This window comes from Ostrea edulis, chromosome 3, assembly GCF_947568905.1.
Source record: "Ostrea edulis chromosome 3, xbOstEdul1.1, whole genome shotgun sequence".
In the NCBI taxonomy this organism is placed as follows: Eukaryota; Metazoa; Mollusca; class Bivalvia; order Ostreida; family Ostreidae; genus Ostrea; species Ostrea edulis.
In genome coordinates this window covers 93,763,259-93,790,958 of record NC_079166.1, presented here as the reverse complement: position 1 = coordinate 93,790,958, position 27,700 = coordinate 93,763,259, and the positions used below count along the sequence as shown (strand labels likewise).

General features: G+C 38.6%; 2 protein-coding genes and 1 long non-coding RNA gene across 3 annotated transcripts in view; 2 read left to right on the top strand and 1 right to left on the bottom strand.

The window, feature by feature from the left end:
• Window positions 1–880: 880 nt before the first annotated feature.
• On the bottom strand, window positions 881–8,988 carry LOC125674452 (zinc finger protein 493-like). The gene is made up of 3 exons (XM_056161095.1): window positions 8,983–8,988; window positions 2,201–2,652; window positions 881–2,036 (listed from the first exon to the last, which is right to left on the bottom strand). Exons 1-3 carry the CDS (start codon window positions 8,986–8,988, stop codon window positions 881–883), a joined length of 1,614 nt encoding a protein of 537 aa, XP_056017070.1.
• A 7,148-nt stretch (window positions 8,989–16,136) lies between these two features.
• The window catches only part of LOC125677116 (taurocyamine kinase-like), a 33,380-nt gene continuing 21,816 nt past the window's right edge, over window positions 16,137–27,700 (top strand). The window contains exons 1-6 of the mRNA XM_048915093.2: window positions 16,137–16,531; window positions 19,516–19,775; window positions 21,586–21,734; window positions 22,528–22,693; window positions 23,129–23,312; window positions 24,547–24,688. Coding sequence (XP_048771050.2) covers window positions 16,306–16,531; window positions 19,516–19,775; window positions 21,586–21,734; window positions 22,528–22,693; window positions 23,129–23,312; window positions 24,547–24,688 — 1,127 coding nt within the window. The 5' untranslated portion in view covers window positions 16,137–16,305. The remainder of the gene's footprint in view (window positions 16,532–19,515; window positions 19,776–21,585; window positions 21,735–22,527; window positions 22,694–23,128; window positions 23,313–24,546; window positions 24,689–27,700) is intronic.
• Window positions 16,542–18,705, top strand: LOC130053030 (uncharacterized). Its single transcript, XR_008801471.1, has 2 exons — window positions 16,542–17,938; window positions 18,074–18,705. It is a non-coding gene; the product is annotated as an uncharacterized LOC130053030 (long non-coding RNA).

The following is a 27,700-nucleotide window of genomic DNA, read 5'->3' as shown; positions in this document are numbered from 1 at the left end:
AAAACGTCCAGAAGTCACCACTACACATACATGTACATCACAGTACTCTATCACAGAACTGCAACATAAGCAATATATAAACCGCCCTCAAAAGTTCACGACTACATACACAATTGAATTTTTACAGACATGTACATTGCATTATGCCGATGTCATCACAGACACCAACCTAATTGAAATCACCTGTTAGATCCGCTCCCATGTTTGTAAGTGTATCTGTGAGCGGATCTAACGTTTAATATTTAGGCTGTACAGACACTAGGCCAAACTTTAATTGATGGGGATTGATACAATATCCACGAAAGCTTACAATAGTAGCTTTTTTATGTGGCTCACGTGGCTCTGATTTTAGATTAAATTGAGACGTGGATACACATTACCCGGGTGACCCAAAAAGATAACGTTACGGTCTCAATGAATCTGCACGCGCAGACAGGACACCTGAGGGAAATGATTACATAACAAGGGAACAGGTAAATCGGTGTTACTGCAAAGTTAATGAATGAGCTAAAACTGTCCACTTACACCGCCGTCTTGTATACACATAGCTGAGATACGTACCAAGATACTGATCAAACAGCGGTGTTCAGCAGTGCACCAGGGGCGAGTCTAGAATTCCTTTTCTGTTGTGTTGGTGGGTTTTGTTTTTTTGGGTGTTTTTTTTTTGCATTTTGTGTCCTTCATTTTGCGGTATTCTAAACCCCTCCCACTGTATAGTACCATCTTTAGTCGTAATTCTCGCCCTATCATTGAAAATGTTTTGTATCTTTCTCTAGTATTGATTCTGTATGATACAATAACAATATTTTTATCTATATAACAGTATATCCCCTATGCATCATCCCTTAGTACCTTTATTTGTTTTCAAACATATTGTACTTTAAATTGCAATGTTTAAAATGTTTATGCCCCCCAGGGGCCAATTATTTGGCAATAAACTATATGTATCTGTATGAGCTGATCTGTATGAATTGTTCTGTGTGGACTGTTCTGTGTGGACTGTTCTGTATGGACTGTTTGTGTGGACTGTTCTGTGTGGACTGTACTGTGTGGACTGTTCTGTGTGGACTGTTCTGTATGGACTGTTTGTGTGGACTGTTCTGTGTGGACTGTTTGTGTGGACTGTTCTGTATGGACTGTTCTGTGTGGGTTGTTCTGTGTGGACTGTTCTGTGTGGACTGTACTGTGTGGACTGTTCTGTATGGACTGTTCTGTATGGACTGTTCTGTGTGGACTGTTCTGTATGGACTGTTTGTGTGGACTGTTCTGTATGGACTGTACTGTGTGGACTGTTCTGTGTGGGTTGTTCTGTGTGGACTGTTCTGTGTGGGTTGTTCTGTGTGGACTGTTCTGTGTGGACTGTACTGTGTGGACTGTTCTGTGTGGACTGTTCTGTATGGACTGTACTGTGTGGACTGTTCTGTGTGGGTTGTTCTGTGTGGACTGTTCTGTGTGGGTTGTTCTGTATGGACTGTTCTGTGTGGACTGTTCTGTTTGGATTGTTCTGTGTGAGTTGTTCTGTGTGGGTTGTTCTGTGTGGGTTGTTCTGTGTGGGTTGTTCTGTGTGGACTGTTCTGTGTGGACTGTTCTGTGTGGACTGTTCTGTGTGGACTGTACTGTGTGGACTGTTCTGTGTGGACTGTTCTGTATGGGTTGTTCTGTGTGAGTTGTTCTGTGTGGACTGTTCTGTATGGGTTGTTCTATGTGGGTTGTTCTGTGTGGATTGTACTGTGTGGACTGTACTGTGTGGGTTGTTCTGTGTGGAGTGTTCTGTGTGGATTGTTCTGTGTGGACTGTTCTTTGTGGACTGTTTTGTGTGAACTGTTCTGTGTGGACTGTACTGTGTGGACTGTTCGGTGTGGATTGGTCTGTGTGGACTGCTCTGTGTGGGTTGTTCTGTGTGGGTTGTTTTGTGTGAGTTGTTCTGTGTGGACTGTTCTGTATGGGTTGTTCTGTGTGGACTGTTCTGTATGGGTTGTTCTGTGTGGGTTGTTCTGTGTGGATTGTACTGTGTGGACTGTACTGTGTGGGTTGTTCTGTGTGGATTGTTCTGTGTCTACTGTTCTGTGTGGACTGTTCTGTGTGGATTGTTCTGTGTGGATTGTTCTGTGTGGGTTATTCTGTGTGGACTGTACTGTGTGGAGTGTACTGTGTGGACTGTACTGTGTGGGTTGTTCTGTGTGGATTGTTCTGTGTCTACTGTTCTGTGTGGACTGTTCTGTATGGGTTGTTCTGTGTGGACTGTTCTGTATGGGTTGTTCTGTGTGGACTGTTCTGTATGGGTTGTTCTGTGTGGGTTGTTCTGTGTGGATTGTACTGTGTGGATTGTTCTGTGTCTACTGTTCTGTGTGGACTGTTCTGTGTGGATTGTTCTGTGTGAATTGTTCTGTATGGGTTGTTCTGTGTGGGTTGTTCTGTGTGGACTGTTCTGTGTGGATTGTACTGTGTGGACTGTTCTGTGTGAGTTGTTCTGTGTGGATTGTTCTGTGTGGATTGTACTGTGTGGACTGTTCTGTGTGAGTTGTTCTGTGTGGATTGTTCTGTGTGGGTTGTTCTGTGTGGACTGTACTGTGTGGACTGTTCTGTGTGGACTGTTCTGTGTGGACTATTCTGTATGGATTGTTCTGTGTGGATTGTTCTGTATGGATTGTTCTGTGTAGATTGTTCTGTATGAGTTGTTCTGTGTGGGTTGTTCTGTATGGACTGTTCTCTGTGGACTGTTCTTTATGGGTTGTTCTGTGTGGGTTGTTCTGTGTGTCTGTATTATTAATTCTGTGTGGGTTGTTCTGTTTGTCTGTCTGTATTATTGTTCTTTGTGGGTTGTTCTGTTTGTCTATCTGTATTATTGATTCTGTGTGGGTTGTTCTGTTTGTCTGTCTGTATTATTGATTCTGTGTGGCTTGTTCTGTTTGTCTGTCTGTATTATTGATTCTGTGTGGGTTGTTCTGTGTGTCTGTCTGTATTATTGATTCTGTGTGGGTTGTTCTGTATTGACTGTTCTTTATGGGTTGTTCTGTGTGGGTTGTTCTGTTTGTCTGTCTGTATTATTGATTCTGTGTGGGTTGTTCTGTTTGTCTGTCTGTATTATTGATTCTGTGTGGGTTGTTCTGTATGGACTGTTCTTTATGGGTTGTTCTGTGTGGGTTGTTCTGTTTGTCTGTCTGTATTATTGATTCTGTGTGGGTTGTTCTGTTTGTCTGTATTATTGATTCTGTGTGGGTTGTTCTGTGTGTCTGTCTGTATTATTGATTCTGTGTGGGTTGTTCTGTTTGTCTGTCTGTATTATTGATTCTGTGTGGGTTGTTCTGTTTGTCTGTCTGTATTATTAGTTCTGTGTGGGTTGTTCTGTGTGTCTGTCTGTATTATTAGTTCTGTGTGGGTTGTTCTGTTTGTCTGTCTGTATTATTGATTCTATGTGGGTTGTTCTGTGTGTCTGTATTATTAATTCTGTGTGGGTTGTTCTGTTTGTCTGTCTGTATTATTGATTCTGTGTGGGTTGTTCTGTTTGTCTGTCTGTATTATTGATTCTGTGTGGGTTGTTCTGTATGAACTGTTCTTTATGGGTTGTTCTGTGTGGGTTGTTCTGTTTGTCTGTCTGTATTATTGATTCTGTGTGGCTTGTTCTGTTTGTCTGTCTGTATTATTGATTCTGTGTGGGTTGTTCTGTATGGACTGTTCTTTATGGGTTGTTCTGTGTGGGTTGTTCTTTGTGTCTCTCTGTATTATTGAATCTGTGTGGGTTGTTCTGTGTGTCTGTCTGTATTATTGATTCTGTGTGGGTTGTTCTGTATGGACTGTTCTTTATGGGTTGTTCTGTGTGGGTTGTTCTGTTTGTCTGTCTGTATTATTGATTCTGTGTGGGTTGTTCTGTTTGTCTGTATTATTGATTCTGTGTGGGTTGTTCTGTGTGTCTGTCTGTATTATTGATTCTGTGTGGGTTGTTCTGTTTGTCTGTCTGTATTATTGATTCTGTGTGGGTTGTTCTGTTTGTCTGTCTGTATTATTAGTTCTGTGTGGGTTGTTCTGTGTGTCTGTCTGTATTATTAGTTCTGTGTGGGTTGTTCTGTTTGTCTGTCTGTATTATTGATTCTATGTGGGTTGTTCTGTGTGTCTGTATTATTAATTCTGTGTGGGTTGTTCTGTTTGTCTGTCTGTATTATTGATTCTGTGTGGGTTGTTCTGTTTGTCTGTCTGTATTATTGATTCTGTGTGGGTTGTTCTGTATGAACTGTTCTTTATGGGTTGTTCTGTGTGGGTTGTTCTGTTTGTCTGTCTGTATTATTGATTCTGTGTGGCTTGTTCTGTTTGTCTGTCTGTATTATTGATTCTGTGTGGGTTGTTCTGTATGGACTGTTCTTTATGGGTTGTTCTGTGTGGGTTGTTCTTTGTGTCTCTCTGTATTATTGAATCTGTGTGGGTTGTTCTGTGTGTCTGTCTGTATTATTGATTCTATGTGGGCTGTAGGCACTAACATTCATTCCATGTATATGTTCGAGTAGAAAGAATTTTTTACACGCATGGTGTAGATTGTAGAGTACCTGTACCACTGGATTTTGGGGGCGGGTTTTTTATGTGAGAGTTATGTGTGATTTATTAATGACAAGTAAGGGAGAGCATACTTAGAATTTGGAAGCTAGACAAAGAAAGCGAGGGGGGGGGGTGATCGAGTGTATGAATTGGAAGGAATTATAACATCCCTCCTAGATAAATGAAAATTTATTCATTTTGGCATATTGTATGTACTTTAAAATTCTATACCGCCTGGTTGTGCAGCCTAAAAGATATGTAATTCACCAAAGGGTTCAATCAACCTATTCTTTATTACGATAGACAGCACGAATTGTAAAGGGCAATTCATATCAAAGTCATTGTTCTTCCCCACGAACCACCGTATAGTCAACACATACCGGAAACTGGTGACGTGGTCGAATGAGCCGATGACGATGTTACAAGACGTAAAGCGACTTATTTAACGGAAAATACAAAAAATTAAGCCAAATAAAAGAAAGTGTTAACATGTAAGAAAAAATGAAAAATGTGTCATATCGTATACAATTGGTGAATTCGTATCAATGCGCATTCGCAAAAAAAAAAAAAAAAAAAAAAAATTAGATCGTCGCGGAAAAAGAAACCTTTGAGGGAGCGGCGAAGTATTTTGTCTTCTATACCGGCAGCGAGTTAGTATGTAAACGGCCTCTCACGAAAAGTGCTGCGGTATGATAAATGTCGTGGGTGTGAAAGAGCTCAATAGTACATGTAATTGTAACTATAGACATAAATTCTGAAACTGAACGGATGCTAGGTTAACAGTTGACGGTGTATAGTGGGTGTATAGTGGGTGCCTAGTGAACTCGCTCTGACTTACAGTGTCGGTTGCCAACTTTACATGCTGAATTCTGACATTATTTGAACTGATCTCGACTTGGCCTAGTTGCAAAACTGACGTGGAATTCGTAAGCGGTAGTTCTCAGTGACGGATTCCCCAGTAGAACCAACAATCACTGGTGTCAGTGTCCAGGGTCTCAGTACAATGCCACGTAGCAGAGATTTTGTTTGTTTAACGTCCCTTCGAGGAGTTTTCACTCCTGTTGAGACATCACCAGCAGTATGTGAAGTACCACAAATGTAGGCCTACATGTATATATAGTGCCCCAGGGTTATAGCAAAGAGGGTTCTTTGTCGTGCCAACGCCTTCGGCAACTTAGGACCTCCGTTTCTAAGGTCTTATCCGAAAGACTCGTGGCTCTAGAGTCGAAGGGCTATCATTACCTAAGTCTACATCTTGGGGTTTGACGCGGCGATGGTACGAACAGGACTTGAACTCACGACCTCCCGGTTACGATGCGAACGCTCTACCACTGAGCTACTGGGACTGGTTCGCGTAACATAGATTATAATCAAATTTATTCTAAATGAGTTAATTATCATTCATATACTTCATAATTAACAATAATCTAATAAAACTGTTGTTCTTTGGGGTTGGTTGTTGTTAAAAAATAGCGTTGCTTAAATTTTCCGCCAATAGCGATACATAACGTAGTTGATGTCCAGGGATATTGATGAGCGATATTCGAAAATAGTGATGGTTGTTGTCTGAGGATAGCATTGGTTGTTGTCCCGGAATAATGTTGGATGTTGTCCGGGGATATTGTTGGATGTTGTCCGGGGATAGTGATAGTTTTTGTCCATGGATAGTGATAGTTGTTGTCCGTGGATAATGATGGCTGTTCTCCGGGGATATAGATAGTTGTTGTCCGGGGATAGTGATGGCTGTTGTCCTGGGATATTGTTGGATGTTGTCCGGGGATAGTGATAGTTTTTGTCCATGGATAGTGATAGTTGTTGTCCGTGGATAATGATGGCTGTTGTCCGTGGATATAGATAGTTGTTGTCCGGGGATAGTGATGGCTGTTGTCCGGGGATATTGTTGGATGTTGTCCGGGGATAGTGATAGTTTTTGTCCATGGATAGTGATAGTTGTTGTCCGTGGATAATGATAGCTGTTGTCCGTGGATATAGATAGTTGTTGTCCGGGGATAGTGATGGCTGTTGTCCGGGGATAGTGATAGTTGTTGTCCGGAGATAGTGATGGATGTTGTCCGGGGATAGTGATCATTGTTGTCCCGGGATAGTGATTGTTGTTGTCCGGGGATAGTGATAGTTGTTGTCCGGGGATAGTGCTAGTTGTTGTCCCGGGATAGTGATAGTTGTTGTCCGGGGATAGTGATAGTTGTTGTCCGGGGATAGTGATGGCTGTTGTCCGGGGATAGTGTTGGTTTTAGTCTGAGGATAGTGATGGCTGTTGTCCGGGGATAGTGTTGGTTGTCCGGATATATAGATAGTTGTCCGGAGATAGTGATAGTTGTTGTCCGGGGATAGTGATGGCTGTTGCCCGGGGATAGTGATGGCTGTTGTCCAGGGATAGTGATGGATGTTGTCCGGGGATAGTGTTGGTTGTCCGGAGATATAGATAGTTGTCCGGGGATAGTGATAGTTGTTGTCCGGGGATAGTGATGGCATATAATTGCATAATTCAAAACATCAAAACCACGGATATTAGAGCTTACGAATCGAAACCCTATCACCTAATTTTGTTTGCAGCTAGAGTGATAAACTTATTTGGGATATGGTTTTCATTAGACGAATAAAAAGCGATATCCAACTAGGCAATACTACCAATTGAACCGTTCCTGGCAAGTTTCTTTCGTAATCTAGTGCTAACGTATGAACTATAGAAAACAATCCCTTAAATTATCAGAGCAATATTGATTGTCGTTAAGATGTTACAGTCAATCAAAGAAAACAACTAACAGGTGATTGGTGATCATGCCATCCTTCTTTAGAAGTATGCAAAAAATAACGTTGCATTTTTTCATAATGATGTTTTAAAACATTGTTGGATAAGATAAGGGTCTTTTTCCTAGTAACAGCTCAATTTAGGAATTCCAAATCCATTAGTGGTCGGGTGTTGAGTACATTCAATGCTACATGTACACTTGTATGTAACCTCGAGGGCAGGTGAAAGTGAATAGTGGGCAATGAATATCATAATTCGAAAAACCGAAATGAATATGTTAAACATCCTTTCATTATAGTCAAATACAATATCGAGGGATATTAGTCAGATACAATATCGAGGGTTATTAGTCAGATACAATATCGAGGGTTATTAGTCAAATACAATATCGAGGGATATTAGTCAGATACAATATCGAGGGTTATTAGTCAGATACAATATCGAGGGTTATTAGTCAGATACAATATCGAGGGATATTAGTCAGATACAATATCGAGGGTTATTAGTCAGATACAATATCGAGGGTTATTAGTCAGATACAATATCGAGGGTTATTAGTCAGATACAATATCGAGGGTTATTAGTCAGATACAATATCGAGGGTTATTAGTCAGATACAATATCGAGGGATATTAGTCAGATACAATATCGAGGGTTATTAGTCAGATACAATATCGAGGGTTATTAGTCAGATACAATATCGAGGGATATTAGTCACATACAATATCGAGGGATATTAGTCAGATACAATATCGAGGGTTATTAGTCAGATACAATATCGAGGGATATTAGTCAGATACAATATCGAGGGTTATTAGTCAGATACAATATCGAGGGTTATTAGTCAGATACAATATCGAGGGTTATTAGTCAGATACAATATCGAGGGTTATTAGTCAGATACAATATCGAGGGTTATTAGTCAGATACAATATCGAGGGATATTAGTCAGATACAATATCGAGGGTTATTAGTCAGATACAATATCGAGGGTTATTAGTCAGATACAATATCGAGGGATATTAGTCAGATACAATATCGAGGGTTATTAGTCAGATACAATATCGAGGGTTATTAGTCAGATACAATATCGAGGGATATTAGTCACATACAATATCGAGGGTTATTAGTCACATACAATATCGAGGGATATTCGAATGATCAATCATCTGCTGTAGTATTATTCACAGAGATTTACATCTGTTATAAAAATCAGGTTCCTAAAGTTGTGGAATATTTCCAATCAATTTCTGCTCTGACAATCATCGGCGGAGAGTTGTCGGAAACAGCACACCCCCATGACACCTGCCGATTTGTTTAACCAGATCGGTTTGATCGAGCTAATTGAAAACCAAAGTGAGCATGCCATTACTAGAAAACTTATATATGCTGTGCGGATCAGGAAAATACATCAAGTCTTTTAAATAAGCTTATTACTAAACTCCAAAGCTGTATCAGATAGCGATATTACAATTATCGAAAGGAATGTAATGTAGAGAAATCCCGCAGTGCTGTTTTGCATTCGTTTACAAATGTTTTGCTTAGAGAGAACAACTGGCAGACGACTCAATAGTTTCCTATAAAACAGCGTTCACCTGCGGCGGGTTTCCTTGAACTTTCTCCTCCTCACCGCAGCTCCTTACTTGGGAGTGATGTTTCGGTCGCCAAGATGTGAAATCTTATACCGCCATCTTTAATGTACAGAACGCCCTCGTACATAAAGTTATTCACAATCTGGTTCGCGTATAACTGTAACGAGTTCTATATATACAATTCCAATTTCACTTCATTTTCCTGTTTTATACTCTACGTTCAAAATATAAAAAAAAAACAGACAAACAAACAAATATTTGATAAAAGCATATCAATCAAGAAGTCTACAGTATACCGTGGCGGATTTAAGGTGGATGCGACCGGTGCGCTCCCTTAAAATTTTCAAATTTAAGGGAAATCGTGATCTCTTCTTTAGAAAAATGCCAACGATAAAAGAAGCAATAATTTCTCTCACTCTCAAAGAATTAAATGACAAAATCTTTTGATTTATTGAATTACTTTTTATTGGGAGAACTTACATTTTTTCCAAAAACCCTTAAGATTTGCGTCATTTTATCAATTTCACGTTATTAAAAATGACAGAAAATAGAAAAAATTACTAAATGTACATGGGAGACATAGTTCAAGGCCTATAAAATCTGTAAAAGCCAGGAGCTTCCGGGGGCTTCGCCTTGATCCTAGGCCCCACTAGGGATTTTCCCTAGACCCACTGGGAACTTCAAGGCGCCGCCCCCTAACCACAATTCCTGGATCCGCCTCTGGTATAAATGATTTTTACGGTGAACTACGGGCTGGGATTTCATTATATACACTCTGCATACGTGTATATATAAAACAAAATTTGGTAAAAAAAAAAACCAAAAAAAAAAAACCTGCGTGGACTTCCTACAATTATTACAAGAATTGCTAGTAAGTACGTATGATTGGGTGAATTAATGATCAATGTATCTAATGAATTGGGATACACAGGCAGACATAGCCAGACAATGTAATTAGTACGAAACGAAATATAGCCAATACTAATGTCGGAGTCAATATCCTCCGTATGTTTGTGTATTACCGATATGTGTTTACACTGCGTGAGTACAGTTTACAAAATAAACATGTATACGTCGTATTGTGAAGATCTTAAATGGTTCTACCATATGGATAGAGCAGGAACATTGTCAGAGCCCCATGGATATTTTAGAGAAGTGGACGCTGCAAAATAGATAATTAGCAGTTGTGTCGAAGTTTTCATTCTAACTTTAATTACTGTCTGAATCGGCAGTTCAACAGATGACACAGAGCAGACGATAAGACACAACAATTGTCTGACGACGTTAGCATGTACACTGAATCTATTTACGACACCCATCCATGCTAGACAGCTCAGCACTTCCAATTTTATTATCAATCACTAAAACACTTTAATGATGTCAGAAAATGTCAATCACTAAAACACTTTAATGATGTCAGAAAATGTCAATCACTAAAACACTTTAATGATGTGCTTACATCTATAATTGTTTTAAATCAATTATTATAACACTATTCAGCACATCACCACACAAGTCATAACACATCCATTTTCATGAATTAACACACCCACCTTAATGATGTTAGCATTCTCTACACACCCACCATAATACAGAAATTCATTCTAATGATGTGAACTTTCGTTTAAAACATCCATCTTAATAATGTGAGCCTTACCTACTAATTCACTTTAACTATGTTTACACTCACAAATCCACTTTAACTATGTTTACACTCACAAATCCACTTTAACTATGTTTACACTCACAAATCCACTCTAACTATGTTTACACTCACAAATCCACTTTAACGATGTTTACACTCACAAATCCACTTTAACTATGTTTACACTCACAAATCCACTTTAATGATGTGGATACTCACAAATCCACTTTAATGATGTGAGCATTTTACATATTCACTTTAATGATGTGAGCATTTTACATATTCACTTTAATGATGTGAGCATTTTACATATTCACTTTAATGATGTGAGCATTTTACATATTCACTTTAATGATGTGAGCATTTTACATATTCACTTTAATGATGTGAGCACTTTACATATTCACTTTAATGATGTGATCACTTTACATATTCACTTTAATGATATGAGCACTTTACATATTCACTTTAATGATTTGCGCACTTTACACATCCACTTTAATACATATTCACTTTAATGATGTGAGCATTTTACATATTCACTTTAATGATGTGAGCACTTTACATATTCACTTTAATGATGTGAGCACTTTACATATTAACTTTAATGATATGAGCACTTTACATATTCACTTTAATGATTTGCGCACTTTACACATCCACTTTAAATAATGTGCGCATTTTACATATTCACTTTAATGATGTGAGCATTTTACATATTCACTTTAATGATGTGCGCACTTTACATATTCACTTTAATGATGTGAGCATTTTACATATTCACTTTAATGATATGAGCACTTTACATATTCACTTTAATGATGTGCGCACTTTACACATCCACTTTATTAATGTGCACATTTTACATATTCACTTTAATGATGTGCGCACTTTACACATCCACTTTAATAATGTGCGCATTTTACATATTCACTTTAATATGTGCGCATTTTACACATTCACTTTAATGATGTGCGCACTTTACACATCCACTTTAATCATGTGAGCAATTTACATATTCACTTTAATCATGTGAGCACTTTACACACCAACTGTAATGATGTGCGCACTTTACACATCCACTTTAATGATGTGCGCACTTTATACATCCATCTTAATGATGTACACACTTTACACATCAGCCTTAAAGAATTAATGATGTGCGCACTTTACACATTTACTTTGATGATGTACGCATTTTACACATCCACCTTAATCATGTGTGCACTCTACACATTCACTTTAATGATGTGAGTACTTTACACATCCACCTTAATAATGTGGGCACTGTTCAGACGTCCACCTTAATAACGTTTACAATGTTTATGGTGTACCCCTACAGAAGCCCCGGTGCGCTATATGTAATTGAAAATAGTAAGGGGAGATATGTTTATCTCTGACCTGCCATTCAAACTACGATGAAATTCAGCGACCAAACTCAAGGCACGGTAGCCATGCTGATTTTCGCGAAAAGGAAATCCTTGAACATTCCGTATTTTGCAAACAAGAAGCTAAAAGGAGTAAAGTCCCTACTAAGAGTCACAGATGATTGACATTCTGAATAATTTACTTTCTGTAAGCAAAGTATTCATAAATGTAGTTTGTTTACAGAAAGACGCATTTTTTTTTTTTTAGATTGTATTAAAAATGACAAGCACCTGTGTATAAAGTGTAAAAAAAACAAAAAAACATTTGTTTTTAACTGTGAGATGTGAATCAGGGGCTGGTCACTCAAACTGTTAGAACTCTTCTGTAGTTCACTGTATACGGTATATCGAGTGTCCTTAATTACTAATTCATAACTCTCTCTCTCTCTCTCTCTCTCTCTCTCTCTCTCTCTCTCTCTCTCTCTCTCTCTCTCTCTCTCTCTCTCTCTCTCTCACACACACACACACACACACGCCATCACTTACATGGAATGCCTAGGTTTGTGTTCTGACAAGCTGAGTGAATCATGCATACATGTGTAAAATTATGTGCATTATGAATTTGAAAGCTATGACGAAAAATATGCTGGGAATTGTCCCCGTTAAATATTTTCGCCCTTATCCTACATGAACTTTGTTAATACAAAGTCGGAGTTGCTAAAAACAACTTTGCATGGGTAATCCTATAGTGGAATACAAAGATAAGTTCCTGTTTCCGGTATAACGTATAATAGTGTTTGCAAGTAGCATTTTCTTAGAGTGCGAGCATGTTTCAAATCTGTAATTTATCTTAAATTATCTACACAGATTGTGCTGATTCTTAAGATGTCATTTCAATTTCTTATACTATGCATGCATTCAAATATTAGTACTGTTTTACATATGTATGTAAATATCATACATTTATTACGTCATAGTACTTCCACATGTCCTTTAAGTATTGGATGGTTTCCCTTTGATTTTAGAAAATGAAATCGTCGCATGGTTTATGCTGCTCTCTTAGACTTTAGTACTACTCACGTCAGATATTTACACAAGCTCTCCATTATCAACTTCCGGGTTTAAAGTACCGTTACAGCACACCATAACAATGTTTTATGCTTTTGTATTTTTTTTTCTACAAAGATGACTGCCAAAGAATTGTGCAAATAAATAATATAACTTGTAACTCACTGTCCAAAAAACCCCCACAGTTATTGATTTAATTTTCTTTAAACAGAACTTCAATGAATTGTCAACATACCATGTAGATGTAGAATGCAATATTCCTCGATCGATCGAACAATTTCTTTTGGAAATGGAGAGAGAGAGAGAGAGAGAGAGAGAGAGAGAGAGAGAGAGAGAGAGAGAGAGAGAGAGAGAGTAATATAGAGCAATACAGAAAGAATTGTATCTTTCTTCTGGGGTAGTTTACTATCACAAAAAAAAAAATGTAGGTAACAATGAGAAAAATAGTTAAGAAACCATATGTTCAACTGAGTTTTTGGACATGTTAATGAGATCTTGGGCGCAGGAATTAGATAAAATGTGTAATCAATAATATATTCTTGAAATTGACCGTTGGTCAGGTGGTTATCGGTAGCCTATTAACTAGGACACGGTAATGCTGTAGCACGGTATTCTGAAGTATAAATAGGAAGTGCGGAGACAGTGGTCAGCTGGAGATATGTCTTATACAGGTTGGGTTAAAAGGAAGTGGATATTCTCAGAACCCAGAAGTGTCAGGCTGACAAACCTAGATGTGTAGTGTGTCAGATCTTTTATCCTGAATGTTTACTATTGTAGCGGTCAGCCCGCGGGTTCGATCGCTGGTGGCCAGTTAGCTCAGTTGGTAGAGAGCAGATTCTGGGACCCGGGTTTGAATCCCGGTCTGGTCTGTTGGTAGAGCACCTGACTAGAGATTCTGGGACCCGGGTTTGAATCCCGGTCTGGTCTGTTGGTAGAGCACCTGACTAGAGATTCTGGGACCCGGGTTTGAATCCCGGTCTGGTCCGCTGCATTTTTTTCTTTCCCGTTCTACTACATTAATAATGAACAAGGGACCTCTCGCGGACAATTTATACATGTAAATCTAGCTGTGTTAGAACACGGGGTTCAAACAAATCTTCATCTAAACGTCTCGTCGATCTACATTATCATTGAATTTTTTGTCCTTTTGGTATTCAAGTGGTCACTTCCTTTTTGTGTGTCGCGTTTGAGTGCGCGGTTTTCGTGCCCTGTTTCTTCACATCATCATATCTTCCGCCCTTATTCTGCGCTACCTTCTACGTGTGACGTTTGCTTTACTCTTTTGACTTCTGACTCTCTGTATGCCTTTCAAGGAGGTTACCGAGCCTGTTACATTTTTAGTCTGTCGTTTTCTAGTCGATGACACTAAGGCGGTTTTCCAGAGAGTCTATATGGTCAAATCAGGTCAATTTTGCATTAATTTGCAAATTAATAACTTTCCAGTTACACTGCACTAATATTGCGTGATTCAGGGTCTACGTCGTACAAACCCCATCTCACTATCCCCCTCCCTCTCTCTCGCTCCCTCTCTTCTCTCTCTCCCTCGCTCTCACCCCATTTCTCTCGCTCTCCCTTCTCGTTCTCTCTCGTCGGTACCAATGGCTATATTTTTTTCTTTCATGCGAGAACACGGCGGTGTATGGGATAATCGCCAGGTATATTAAACACACACTACCCATTTGTCATACTTGACGTTCATTCGATCGATAAACCAGCTCGTAGGTTACCTGAATGTCTTAAAGGTCATTCTGTCTGTGTCGAAAAAAACAACACCTCACACCAAAATGTCCGATTTGGCCAATCTCTGGAAGCGCTTGAAGAACAATGCCAGTCAGTCTCTTCTGAAGAAACATCTGACACCAGCGCGGTACGAGAAACTAAAGAACCTGAGGACCAAATTGGGGGGAACTCTCGCCGACTGCATTCGCTCAGGTAGGCGACTGTGTATATACAAATGTCAGAATTGTTTCACGAGCAAATCAGGCCCGTAGGAAACAGTTGCAAAGTGGGTGGAGGGGATGCCTTTGGGCAATTTTTGCGTGAAATAGAACTATGCAAATTTCAATTAACCGAAAAGAGAGCCCCCCCCCCCCTTTCCGCTCTCCTGGGCCTGCATATAATCCCTCATCAACGGGGGACAGGTCGACGTTTGATGACCTAAAAGGGACCTTCTGTTCGTTTGATTTGTCCAGGAGTTAATTATGTTAAAATTAGTCTCCCTCTTCGCGCACTTTAATGCAAACTGTTATTTTACAATCTGCTGACTCAACATTTTGTGAGGGACCGGTTGACAATTTTAATTAAATATTTTGTAGGTGGTCAATTTCCACATATAACAGCTGTTCATTTAGTTATCTATTATCTATCTATTTTACACACTTTGATCTGCAAGCAATGAAATTTTGCATATGTACTTCTGTTTTCTGGTTTCCTCGCCTCCATGTACTGATAAGTAGGCAGTACTCGTTCTCCTTCTGTCATCCGGCCACTACCTGTTTCCAATGATGGAGTGGACCATAGGAATGTGTTTCTAACAGAAACGGGCTTTTTTTTTTTTTTATCAAATCAAGGTGAAGATGAATTTAGTGGGACCCCCCTCACACCCCTAAAGTTGGCAAAGGTCAAGTTTTACACTCGGTTAGATTTGGTCGGAAAATGGAACAAATTAATTGGATTATTACAATTAAATAATTAATATTATCAGAGTTTCTTCAGAAGGACTTGCATTACTCCTCTGTTCAGGAAAAATAATATCGTATTGTACTAAACCAAATCCTGCAAGATATATAGCCAGAACCGGCCGGTACTATAACCGGGCATACTTTACCGAGAGTAGCCGGACAAACTTTACCAAACTTTAAATACCGAAGCACGTATATATTTTATAATTAGGGGACTATATAATTAACTAATTGTGCGATATCGTATTTATGTTAAATGCGATTTATTATTATCATTGTATCATATACGATGGTGAGATCCCTGTGCAATACTCATTTAATATTCATAAACATTGAAATCTGAAATAAATCAATTAGAAAATAGTATAGCTCTGACGACATAGCCAGCAGGATTTATAAGATCACTGCCTGTAAAATTTATCAAAAGCCTTGTATAGAATTTTAAAAGATCAATTATTTTAAAAAAAACTTGCTCGTGCCTGTCGCTGTTAAAGATCCGAGGCCGTCGCTGTGTGCCTGGATTCATTTTACCGATAATCGAAGGATTACTGATTGGGAGAGATCTTAAACTTGGCAACCGCTTAAATATTGGGTGTTTTGATTTATTTCATTTTATTTCTTGAGTTAAACAGTTTTTCCTCAAATTAACACGACGATGTATAAGCATTACATTGACCAGCTCGAGAGTTTCAATCAACGCGAGGCACCTGTGCGGAAATTTCAACCACACGGCCTCTCGGAGATGGAGAAGTTGTGGACCAACTTAAGTGGGGGTCAGAGCAAATCTTTACTAAAAAAGCACCTAACTCCGGAAAAGTATAAATTACTTAAGGATAAGAAAACCAGACTAGGGGGCACTCTGGCGGACTGCATTCGATCAGGTGAGTGAGAGTTACATAATTGTGCACCTGTACGCACGTGCTATTTCACAGGTAAAATCCATGCGTCCGAGTATAAACGTTCGCGTATGACCTTTATATTAGAGATTCTGAATGTTGAGTCATCAGTTGTAAGCTAGACCGGTACATGTTTATCAATGCATTGAACAATTCGTACGCACTATGTTTTTAAAAGCGATCGACCATGGCAGGGGTCGTTGGCTCGATTAGCCAATGAAATTACTCGTTACACTCAGCCAGTGCCTAGGTAACGAATCGGAGACATCATACAAAACTAAGCGCAATGTACAAGCAATATTGCAGCGATTTGGCCTCACAGTCTTCTAACACTAGTGGGAAAAGCAACACACAGGAAAAAATGGCAGAGAATAAGAAGCCGAAAACTCAAAAAGAATTGTGGGATTTTCTTAATGGTGGGGAGAGTTCGTCACTGCTTAAAAAGCACCTGAAACCAGAACTTTATGAGAAATTGAAGGACAAGAAAACAAAACTCGGCGGCACTATAGCAGACTGTATTCGTTCAGGTAGGCATCAGCAACCGGTGATTGAAATACTGTCGTCAGAGAAATTATGTATTTGTCGAACTTCAAAGAGAACCTAATATTCGATCTGATAATGAAAAGATTGATTCAATTCACCATGTTAAAAGTAGGGCGTTGGTTTGTAATTTCATTTTTTTTCATGTCCTCTTCGACCTTGCCAACTTCGGGTCTTTTCAGTCGGTTACTCTGACGCGTGACGTCACATTACACAAATCCCGTGGAAAACATTTTGGAGGGAAGCCAAACCCCTTCTATAGGCCTATGTGATTGTTGGGGGGGAAAAATCAGAGTAAAAGATATGCTCCTCTCGAATTGGATCCACCAACGCGGAACTCCCATAAAATGCCGGCTCGATGAAAATTTATGCGATTAGAAAATCAATGTTATTTCAAGGTCGCCAATACTAGATTCAATAAATTGTAAATCGATTTTACATGTTGTGAGACTACATGCAGTTACGTTTCCCACCTTAAATTCAAACTAATTTGGCAACAGTCATTATTTAATGAATATTGATGAATCAACACCAGAATAAGCCACCTGTGGGGAATACATCTGGTAGGACAAGTGAAGTTGATATTATAGAAGGAAGGAATGTAACAGCGGAAGTGGAGATTCATGCACAAATAAGACAATCCGCCAGACTTCCTCCTTCCTGCTCTTAATGGAGCCGGGTCACCTTGACAAGGAAAGACTCGGGGCGAGTGGTGCAGCCGGAGTTAATGTAGATCTAGAAAGCTTTCGAGAATATGGCAATGTTTTTTCTCATTTGAAACGGATAATAAATTTTGTGGGCCACTTGTGATGTAAACATCTTGATTGTATGTGAGAACTTGAGTGTTACCAGGTATAATACATGTCAATTTACATACAGGCATATTTAACTCGCCTGAGCTGAAACTTTGAGGTTTTCTAATCAAAATTTGACTCTAAATTATCTTGAACCTCATGGGCTATTTTTTTCTTCTTTCTCATTTTACAGGATGGATTCTCTCCTTCACAACATGCACGCGCGCACACACCACATACATGCACACAATGCACGCGCGAGCACAAGCATACATCACATACATGCACACGTACGTACCACACAAGCATGACCACACACATGTACAAACTCAAAAACACATGTCATGATCTGAAAGAAGTAGATGAATTGTGCAAAAACTGAAATATAAAAGTCTACATATTTTGAAACGAGCATAGCTGCAGATCTGTAGCGTTATGGTTTTATATTCTTGTCTTTGACCATAACGCTACAGTTCCTGTAACATAAATATTGTGCAATTTACGGCGCAAGATTTTCTGCGCACGTTTGGGGATGTATTTATCCACTTTCCAGCATTGGGCAATCATCTACCCTTCATTCCCTAATTGTAAACATTTTATTACCAACCTGTATATTTTATCCACCTCTCAATCCTTTATAATCGTCTCTACAGACCGATAAACTCGCTTGTTTTGAATTTTCTGCCATCCGACGGCCATGTTGACCTACTGACGAGCCCTTCACCGACAATGGTAACGTCTTAATGTGAGTGATATATTCTATATGACTTTAGTCATTATATAATCAAACAATCAATCGTACGCTGGTGATGTTCTCTAAATAGTATTACAGTGTTAGGAAATTTCTCGAGAGCCCGCACTTCTGTTATTTGTCAGCACATACATCAAGGTAATTTGTGCGTTTGTTGTAAAAAGTCGGGGGAAAAATTACAGATATTTTTAAACACGCGGGCGGATATTATTTTTTGATAATTATTATAATTTGGATTTATTACAAATAGAAGCGGCGAATCTGACTAACTAGATTACAAATTGGCATGGCCTAATGTATATAGGCACTGATAGGCATGTGTTCAGAGTATATATCAAAAACTAAGATTTCAAATGTTTCAATAAAATAAAATTTTACATGTACTTCATGTAAATTCTTTTTCTTGATTTCATAGCCCTTTGGAGTAGTGATACTTTTAGCTAATAATGCTCAGGTGACTGATATGCATGTGGGCCTCTTGTTTTTGGTCTTTTAACAAAAGGTTTTGTTGTTGTTTTTTTTAGCCTGAGCTATGATTTATTGATCAAAGTAACTTAGAATAATTTCTTAATGTCGATGCATCAGAAGAAAAGGCCACTTTCGCAAAAACTGAGGTCATTTAGATCTTGGAATTTGAACGATGCACTCATTGTACTAAGAACATAAAGTGTTTTTTGAGTGACACTCGAGTGAGTGCTGAGGCCCACTGGCCTTTTGTTTAAGAGACTTTGGAGTCGATCTAATTAGAAATGGATCCTTTGATGGGCTCCGTATTTGGCTACCTTGTGTAGTGATTTACACGAGTGGTTCAAAGATCCAATTTTGATTAGATTGCTTGGGTGTAATTATGAGACATGAAATAAAACTTTATTTCTACGATTTAGGAGCCCTGAATCTGAACTCGCATGTGGGAGTGTACGCCTGTGATCCAGAGGGCTATGAAACCTTCAAAGATCTCCTTGACCCCGTCATCTGTGACTACCACAAAGTGGACAAAGTTGCACATCCCAAGTGTGACTTTGGACCTCAGGACAATCTAGGCTTCGATCCACTGGACGCATCCGGAGAGTACATTCTGTCCACACGTATCCGGGTCGGCAGAAGCCACGAGGGTTTTCCTTTCCCCCCAGTCGCAAATGATGAGGTTTGTATTGTTGCTGTATACATGCTCTTTTGGCCAAGAAAATGTCGACGATAAAATATGCACCGATAAAATATGCATGTGATCCCAATGTGTAGCATTTTCTTTTAAGGTCGCTGTTGGCCATGGATTTAATGCAAGAATTTTAGCTCACCTGAGCTGAAAGTATTTGTCCATCCTCTGTTGGTCGTGTGTAAACTTTGTGTTGGAAGGATTTAGTATGTTCAGGTCTAGCTTAGAACGGTGTCCTGGACTTCCATGAAGCCCTGCACTCTAATTGAGTTACAAATAATGATTTAATGTTTTAACTAATTAATGGATATAGTTTCTCTAAAGCTGAATAATGGACGGATAAACAATATTTATTACAGTTTACGATTAATATTTAAAAATTTCAATATAGTCTACGTCTAATACATATTGTATTAATGTTTAGCCTAGGTCTAATACATATTGTATTAATGTTTATAAGGTGAAGGTTGACAAGAGCGGTCACTACCTTGGTGGTATTGATAATACTTCACTATATATTTTGCAAGGACTAAACTCTGAAATAGATCAGGTTGTAAGGTGTAAGTGTACTTGACCATTATGGTAACAACACAAACCAACTTGACAGTAATGAACCAAGAGAAGTTCCAATTCAATGTGTTGATGGACTTTTAATGTATGATGAAGATTTATATTGGGAGGCAATGGTAGACATGATATTTTATCTTCCTCCCTTTTTCTTGCAAACTTTTTATCTCTAACAAAGATTCTTCATGCTTTCATTAGCCTAAGGACTGTTGTAGGAATATTGTGTACAGACTATTAGCCTAAGGACTGTTGTAGGAATATTGTGTGTACAGACTATTAGTCTAAGGACTGTTGTAGGAATATTGTGTACAGACTATTAGCCTAAGGACTGTTGTAGGAATATTGTGTGTACAGACTATTAGTCTAAGGACTGTTGTAGGAATATTGTGTACAGACAGACTATTAGCCTAAGGACTGTTGTAGGAATATTGTATACAGACAGACTATTAGGCTTAGGACTGTTGTAGGAATATTGTGTACAGACAGACTATTAGCCTAAGGACTGTTGTAGGAATATTGTGTACAGACAGACTATTAGGCTTAGGACTGTTGTAGGAATATTGTGTACAGACAGACTATTAGCCTAAGGACTGTTGTAGGAATATTGTGTACAGACTATTAGGCTAAGGACTGTTGTAGGAATATTGTGTACAGACTATTAGGCTAAGGACTGTTGTAGGAATATTGTGTACAGACTATTAGGCTAAGGACTGTTGTAGGAATATTGTGTACAGACAGACTATTAGGCTAAGGACTGTTGTAGGAATATTGTGTACAGACTATTAGTCTAAGGACTGTTGTAGGAATATTGTGAACAGACAGACTATTAGGCTAAGGACTGTTGTAGGAATATTGTGTACAGACTATTAGTCTAAGGACTGTTGTAGGAATATTGTATACAGACAGACTATTAGGCTAAGGACTGTTGTAGGAATATTGTGTACAGACAATTAGGCTAAGGACTGTTGTAGGAATATTGTGTGTACAGACTATTAGCCTAAGGACTGTTGTAGGAATATTGTGAACAGACAGACTATTAGGCTAAGGACTGTTGTAGGAATATTGTGTACAGACTAATAGGCTAAGGACTGTTGTAGGAATATTGTGTACAAACATGCTAGGCAACAATATTTTGAAGAAAAGCTATAGATTTGTGTATGAAAGAGAACAATGAAAGTCTGGGAGTGAACTATGTTGAAGTAAAGTGATTTCACATTGACATTTTGTTTTGTAGCAACGCAAGGAGATGGAGAACATGACGAAAAAGGCGCTGGAGGGATTGAAAGACGACCTGGCTGGAAAGTATTACTCCCTGGAAACCATGACCCCAGAGGAAAACCAGCAACTCATCGATGACCACTTCATGTTCAAGAACGACGACCAGTAAGTACATAAATTATAGAGAATGATGGTCAGTCAGTACATAGGTTATAGAGAACGATGGTCAGTCAGTACTTAAGTTATTGTGAACGACGGTCAGTCAGTACTTAAGTAATTGTGAACGACGGTCAGTCAGTACATAAGTTATAGAGAACGACGACCAGTCAGTACATAAGTTATAGAGAACGACGGTCAGTCAGTACATGAGTTATTGTAAACGACGGTCAGTCAGTACATGAGTTATTGTGAACGACGGTCAGTCAGTACATGAGTTATTGTGAACGACGGTCAGTCAGTACATGAGTTATTGTGAACGACGGTCAGTCAGTACATGAGTTATTGTGAATGACGGTCAGTCAGTACATAAGTTATTGTGAACGACGACCAGTAAATGCATAAGTTATTGTGAACGACGGTCAGTCAGTACATGAGTTATTGTGAACGACAGTCAGTCAGTGCATAAGTTATGATTTTTCAGTCAGACTCGGCATTTCAAGGATTGAGGAGGTAGGGTTATAAAGTCAAACTCGGTAGTTATCTCATCTGAGTCAAAAGTCTAGAGTTTTCCTTCTAGGAACAATGTTGGAATGGTATGAAAACATCATAAGATGTGTAGGTTTAAGTTTGTACAACATGTCAGACAAAAGACAACAGGAAAGTTTTATGTAGGATTGGGGGGGGATTGTGTAAAAATCTCCAATATGGTGACTAGCATTCTTTATTGTTATTGGGATGTTAGGTGATGCCGGTGAATAGAAAAATTGTGTGAAAAACTAGAATTCTTGTTTGTTATTAGGATGTTGGCTGATGCCGGTGGATACAATGGCTGGCCAAAGGCCAGAGGAATCTTCTTCAATACCGACAAGACCTTCCTGGTTTGGATTAACGAGGAGGACCATCTCCGATTTATCTCCATGCAGAAGGGAGGCGATGTCGGAGAAGTCTACAGACGCCTAGTCAAAGTAAGTGGGGAGGGAAGCTGCTATGTTTTACATTGGTCAGTAAGTGGGGAGGGACACTAACATATTTTACATTGGTCAGTAAGTGGGGAGGGACACTCCCATGTTTTACATTGGTCAGTAAGTGGGGAGGGACACTCCCATGTTTTACATTGGTCAGTAAGTGGGGAGGGACACTCCCATGTTTTACATTGGTCAGTAAGTGGGGAGGGACACTCCCATGTTTTACATTGGTCAGTAAGTGGGGAGAGGGTTGATATAATATAATTCAAGAGTAAAGATAAATGGGTTGTATTAATTTGACTGTGCAGCCAAATTTTGATGGATGATTATGAATTTGTGTTAAAGTGGAATGCATAAGATGTGATTATTAGTGTTTTGTTTGCAGGTTGCTAACAGAGCTATAACACCATTACTATTAATGTATGTTGCTTTTAGGCCATTAAAGAATTAGAAAAGAGTCTGAAATTTGCGTACAGTGATCGCCATGGCTACTTGACCTACTGTCCCACTAACCTGGGTACAACGCTCCGAGCCAGTGTCCACATCAAAGTTCCAAAACTCGCCAAGAATGAGGAGGCACTGAAAAAGATCTGCGCCGATAACAAACTGCAGCCAAGAGGTAAAGTTTTACATAGATCAAGTGAACTTTTCTGATCACCTGTTGTCCGTCACAGAGGTAAAGTTTTACATAGGCCAAGTGAACTTTTCTGATCACATGTTGTCTGTCATCCATTTGTCCATCCGTCCATAAATATTGCACATTTTTGACTTGTTCTCCATAACCACGAGCGATTTTTAATTTTTTTAAATTTTTTTATATATATATACCAAAGTTGCTTTATCAAAGTTGCTATAAAGCAACCTTGGGTGAAGGGAATTCAAAATTGTTCACATATTTTCAAAGAGGAGAAAATTGAGAAATAGTGAAAATGCAAAATCTTCCTCATGAACCACTGAACCAGAAAAGACAACTTGAATGAAAATTTCAGGTGAAACACAATCAAGAAAACAGTGTTGCACTGGGGTAAAAATAAGTTTTTATCTTGCCCAAAAAGTATTTTTTCTAAAGAGTAGAGTGCTTGAAGGAAACGAAATCTAGTTTTCCAATATTCATATTTGAAATTTATTTTTTCCATGCTGAATATAAGCATTTTGTCAAGGTTTCGGACACTACACGTTTCTTTCTATGAAATAAAGAATCGGGGTTGTTTAAAAACTTGACTGTGGGGATATGACTTAAAGATCAGTGATTAGAAAACTTGACTGTGTGGGGATATGACTTAAGATCGGTGATTAGAAAAATTGACTGTGTGGGGATATGACATAAGATCAGTGATTAGTACTTGACTGGGAAGATATTGCTTAGACTGTCAGATTAGAGGAATAGAAAAAACAAGTCTAAATTTTTATATTTTAAAACTAAAGATAGCTCTTTATGTGAGGAACCCATTTCATCTGACCATCCTGACAAGTGAACAGATGGAAAATCAACAAGAGACTGTCTGAGATTGAATGCAGTCAAGACACTGATAGGAAAATCAACAAGAGACTGTGTCTGAGATTGAATGCAGTCAAGACACTGATAGTAAAATAAATCTTTAAGTGGAAACAAATTCTAAGGGTTTTACTTCAATTTTAGCAAGTGATATAAAAAATGAAAGTGTTCAAAATCCTGATGATTCAGTCTCCACCTACCCTGGAGGCCAATGCTGTTGTATCGATAAAATCAAGCTCATGTCTGGGTCATGGATTTACTGGGAACATTTCTATCTTCACCTGGAAAAAACATACCAGAAAATAAAAGTTTACTTAAATCAGTAGAAAAATGAATGATGTTTGTAAAACTGTTTTAGGTATTCACGGCGAGAACACAGAGAGTGTGGGAGGAGTCTACGACATCTCCAACAAGCGACGACTCGGTCTGACGGAGTACCAGGCGATTCAGGAAATGTACAACGGAATCAAGCAAATCATTCAAGCAGAGAAGGACGCTAAGTAAACAAACTGCCGTCATTTCCCGCCGTGTGACCAATCTCTCGTACGTCGGGTGCTCGTCTCGCGAATGGCCTCCCAGAAATCTGGTCGTTTGACTTTTTCTCATTACATGTATATCTGAATTGGTGCAGTTGTGTTACTTTTGGAATATTCAGTTATTTTAAGTAGGTAGTAAAATCAAGATTGTATGCACTCTTCCAAGAAAAAAGTTGGAAATTTGGACATTTTTGTTCGTTTTCTTTGGTTGTGGATCTTGGATTTTTACGTTTAACAGAAGTTTCTGTTCGCTTTTGTATTTACATGAAATTCTTGACTTGTTTGCTTGTTTAGTACAAAAGATCATACGATCCGTGTATTCCAGGTGCCAAACGGTTTGCTGTATACATATATTTATGTTTAACTAGCTCTCTAGTCGTGAAACTAGTGGACGGATTTGCTATGTTATTTTTTTTTTTCTTTAGCTGTGATATTTAACAGGGAATCGTGTTTTCAGAGCTTCAAATCCATTTTCCTGGGAGGTAAGATGTGAAGACCACACCCCATTTTTTTGTGTGTGACAATTTTCCCTATTCCATTCTGTTATTAATTTAGAGACATTTAATAAATTGTTTACCAGTCCTTGATGTAATTTCTGCTTATTTTCTGAAGTTTTAACAGTTCTGCTAGTACAACTACATACGGTTTTGATTTGCTTGCACTGGAAAGTTACCTTCCATTTGCATAACACAAGAAACTTTTTCATTGAAGGAAGGTGCCACTCTGTCTTTTATCTTGAGAGATTTTATACAGAGAATGCCTTCCTCCTCCATGCACTGAGAAAGTGGACAAAGGGGAGTAACTGCAATCCTAGTGTATATAGTGCTGGGAAATGAGAGGAATTTCTAAGGTAGTATAACCCAGCTACAAAAATAATGAGAAGAATAGAGGTATCACATGTAATAATTTTTCGATATGAGGCACTTTGACCTGTATAGAGAAAAAGAACATTTTGTAAAATGGGACCAATACAAATGGGTTTGAATTTTTATTTGGGGGGGGGGGGGGGGGTATCTTCTAGCTGCAAATGACATGTGTACTACTTGTCAAGTAAATGTGCAGATACAGAAATGTTTGAGGAGAGGGATCCACCCTAGAGGATTTTTCTCAGTTGGGGGTCACGAGGAGTCCATTTTTAACTTGCCCGTGTTCACTAGAATGTAGGAAAGTTGCATCAGCTGAGAAAACAAAAATGGACACTGAATTTTGACGGATACAGAAAATACGTTTATAGCAAACCTCCAAGTAGTGAAAACAAATTGTTATAACCAGTCTTGTGATATCTAACATTTCGTTATTTTCTTGTTGCGGAGGAATATAACTAGATCTCGTATACTTGGGTCACTTGAGTTAATACTCGGGGTGTCCTATTGCAATTGGTTGTCCGTCGTCGTGAATGAGCAATTGAATATTTTAACTTCTTGATAACTACAGAGTGTACCTTTCCAATTCTTTTCAAATTTGGTATGAAGCATCTTTTGGACAAGGGGGACATAAATTAAAATTTTTAGGACTCCTGGAGCCCAAGGGGCGGAGCAAAAACTACCCAAAATTGACCAGTTTTCAAAAATCTTGACGAGCCGCACACATGCAAGAAAAACTAAATGCATAATGATGTAGAGCCGGGAGGCCTCTACCAAAATTGTAAATTTTATGATCCCCAGGGTATTGGTTCTGACCATGTGTGAACAATAGACATTTATAACTTCTTGATAACTATCATTCCAATTCTGTTTAAATTTGGTATGAAGCATCTTTGAAACAAGGGGACATCAATTTTAAATTTCAGGATTGTGGGGCCTTAGGGGCGGGGCAAAAACTGCCCACAATTGGCCACTTTTCAAAAATCTTCAGAACAACACGTTTAAGAAAAACTAAATGCATAGTGATGTAGAGCAGGAAGACCTACCAAAATAGTAAATTTCATGGGTAGGGGCCAAACTTATCAGATAGTGTTTATGTATAAAACATATATATATATATATATAACATCTTCTTTATAGTGCTATTGATACTGAATTGAAACTAAATGGATATTTAGAAAGAGCAGGTAGTCCTTTCATGATCCCCGGGGTAGGGGTGGGGCCAAACTTGGTATATAGTATTTATGTGTAAGTTTGCTGATGCTGTGTAAAAATTTTAAAATGCATACTTAGGAATAGCAGAAAAGGATGTACATGTACAAAAAAAAATTGTGAATTTTACAATTCATCACCCAGGGTTTTGACTCTGGGATATGGGTCCAAATTAGTCGTATCTTCTGATGTTTTAAGGTTAATATACCTATCATATTATGTAAAGCCTTTTATCAGTATACGCACTTTTGAAAGCAGTGAAGTTTTAAAAACACATCTTGCTTTATACTGTTGCTGAACATTAGAATTTAGCTTAGATATTCAGAACAGGAATTTTTTTCTAGATTCCATAGCCCTTGGGAGTAGTGATACTTTTTCATTAGTACTCGGGTGACCGATAAGGCCTGTGGGCCTCTTGTATTTACTTTACACCGAAGCAAAAACGGACGACTTGGTTGAGTTTATAGCTTACTATTCCAATCGCCTTTCGTCCGTTATCTGTAAACTTTTAACATCTCCAGAACCATTGGGCCAATTTCAATCAAACTTGGTGAAGGGGATTCAAGTTTGAACAAATAAAGGGCCCATGTTCCTTTCAAAGGGGAGATAATCACGAAAATGCAAAAATAGGGTTGGGACATTAAGAAATCTTGAGAGTCACTGACTGGGCCAGAAAACTTAAAATTTATTTGAATGCTTCTTAACATTGAGCAGATTCAAATTTGTTCATATCATGGCCCCAAAGGGTAGGGTGGGTTCACAATAGGGGATCAAAGTTTTACATTTGAATTTATAGGGAAAATCACTTCAAATACCACTTGACCAGAAAAGTTCAAATTTACATGAATGCTTCCCGACAGAGTAGATCCAAGTTTGTGCAATTCAGGGGGTAGGGTGTGGC

What these genes read in the sequence shown, in the direction of transcription:
- LOC125674452 (XM_056161095.1), bottom strand. An exon ending in AGAACAGTCCACACAGAACA is followed by an intron (nt 2,037 to 2,200) that starts GTAGACACAGAA and finishes CAATCCACACAG; the next exon opens with AACAACCCACACAGTACAGT.